General features: G+C 58.4%; 1 protein-coding gene across 1 annotated transcript in view; it reads left to right on the top strand.

The window, feature by feature from the left end:
- LOC107199020 (SKI/DACH domain-containing protein 1-like) overlaps positions 1-797 on the top strand; it is a 10,073-nt gene extending 9,276 nt beyond the window's left edge. Inside the window, exon 2 of the mRNA XM_033511642.1 lies at positions 1-797. This exon is cut by the window's left edge and continues 5 nt beyond it. Within this exon, the coding sequence (XP_033367533.1) occupies positions 1-746 (746 nt within the window). The 3' untranslated portion in view covers positions 747-797.
- Positions 798-2,352: the final 1,555 nt, after the last annotated feature.

Here is a 2,352-nt window from a genome sequence, read left to right as displayed (position 1 = left end):
CCTCCTCCTCCTCGCCCCCTCCCTCCCCGAGCAGCACCGCCGGGGGGGCCCCGCCACAAAAGGAGCGCGGCTTTGGGGACGCCGGAGGGAAGGATTTGCACAAAGATGCCTCCAACAATAGCTCCTCGTTCCAGCGGCCCAGCGGAGCCTCCCCGGGGCCGGCGCCTTCCTCACAAGCGGCCCCGGAGCTGCGGGGGAGCCCCGGCCCCGCTGCTCCCGGGGAACCGCGGCCGGAGCACTTTGACCGCCTGATCCGCCAGTCCAAGCTGTGGTGCTACGCCAAGGGTTTCAACCTGGACGGGAAAGGTTTGAGACACGGCAGGGACGGCCCGGAGCCCTGGAGGGGAGAGGAGCTGCGGTTCCAACCCCGCGGAGGAGCCCAGAGCCCCCCGGCGCTGCGGAGCCGCCGGGACGGCAACGCCAAACGCCGGCGCCTCTCCAGGGTCACCGAAAAGCAACGCGACTCCTCCAAAAACAGGCGGCCGAAAACTCCCAGGAGGAATTCCAGGAAGGGAAACACTCCCTGCAAAAGCAGCCCGCCTCGGAATTCCTTCAGCCTCATGGGCAATTTCCCCTGCACGCCCTCGCTGGTGGTGGGCGAGGACGGGGATTTGTGCCCGGCTTCGTCGCTGGGAGGGAAAAACTCGTGGGCGCTGTCCAAGACTCACCCGCTGTGGCGATGGCACCTGGGGGGCAGCGCCATCCCCGTGCCCCCCAGCCTCAAATTCCGCCTGGAGGGGCCCTGAGGAGCGCGGCAGAGACCGGGGAGAGTTCCAGGATGGCGGCAGAGCGGGAGGTGCCGGGGGGGAACCGGGGATGGGAGTGGGGGTCCCCTCCAGGTTCCCCCGCCTGGGGAAGGGGCTGAGCAGAGGAGCCGCGCGGGGTCGTTTTGGGGAGGATTTGGGGCCGAGTTGGGGGTGATTTGGGGCAGAATTTGGGGTCGAGTTGGGGCAGAATTTGGGGCCGAATTTGGGGCTGATTCGGGGGCGAGTTAGGGCTGATTTGGGGCGAATTTGGGGCTGATTTTGGTGCCGAATTTGGGCTGATTTGGGGCCGAGTTGCGGCTGATTTAGGGCAGAATTCGGGGCCAAGTTGGGGCAGAATTCGGGGCCAAGTTGGGGCAGAATTTGGGGCCGAGTTGGGGCAGAATTTGGGGCCGAATTTGGGCAGATTTGGGGCGAATTTGGGGCTGATTTTGGTGCCGAATTTGGGCTGATTTGGGGCCGAGTTGCGGCTGATTTGGGGCAGAATTCGGGGCCAAGTTGGGGCAGAATTTGGGGCCGAATTTGGGGCTGATTTGGGGCGAATTTGGGGTGAATTTGGGGGCGAATTTGGTGCTGATTTTGGTGCCTAATTTGGGCTGATTTGGGGCCGAGTTGGAGCCAAGTTGGGGTCGAATTCGGGCCTGATTTGGGGGCCAAATTTGGGCTGATTTTGGGGCTGATTTGGGGCCGAATTGGGACCAATTTGTTGAGCTGATTTTGGGGCCGAATCTGGGCTGATTTTGGGGCCGAGTTGGGCCCGATTTGGGGCCGCGCGTGCTCCGGGATGCTGAGTTCAGGAGAAGTTTTAGGGTGAGGTTAAAACGCGCGATGGAAGCCAAATAATTCCCCAAAAACTCCGCGCGGCGCTGGAAACGAGGAGGGGAGGGGGTGGTGATTCCCAGGAAAGGGATTTAGGGATGAAGCGGCTGCTGGGAAAACTGGGAATGAGCCGGGAAAACTGGGAATGAGCTGGGAAGAGGCTCCCGCCGCCCTGACCCCCGACCCCTACTCCCAAAAAAAACCCCAAAAACCAAAAAACGAGGAAATCTCAGACTTAATTTCTCCTTTCTTCACCGTAAAAATTGGATTAAACCAATAAAAAAATCCCCTTCCTTATCGGGCCGAGTGGATCCCGGTGAAAATCGGGAGCAAATCCCGGTTTTAGAGCGGTGTTTTCCAGGGGAAGGGAGGAAACGGCAACGTTTAAAAAAATCGGGAATTTCGGGAGGTCGGAAGAAATCAGGGAGGGTTGGAGAGGAAGCGACTTGGAAATTCAATGTTTTTTTTAAAAAAAAAGTGGTGGAAAAGGGATAAAAAGTGAGGGATTTATGGGATTTATCCCTGAAGGCTGCGGGCCTGGAAAACCTTTGGATGGGGGGGAAAAAGGAGCAGGGAAAATCGGGAATGATCCCGGTTGGAATGCGCTGGGAATGTCCCTCCCTCCCTCCTCCACCGAGGGAATCAAATCCAGCTCGAACTTTTCCAAACCTTTGGAAATTCCCGATGGGATTTCCAGCCCTGCTCCATCAAAATCCTCAAATCTCTGCTTTGTAACGTTAAAAAAAAAAAAAAATCAAAGCAAATTTGG

This window comes from Parus major, unplaced genomic scaffold, assembly GCF_001522545.3.
Source record: "Parus major isolate Abel unplaced genomic scaffold, Parus_major1.1 Scaffold408, whole genome shotgun sequence".
NCBI lineage: Eukaryota > Metazoa > Chordata > Aves > Passeriformes > Paridae > Parus > Parus major.
This window is presented reverse-complemented; position numbering and strand designations above follow the sequence as displayed.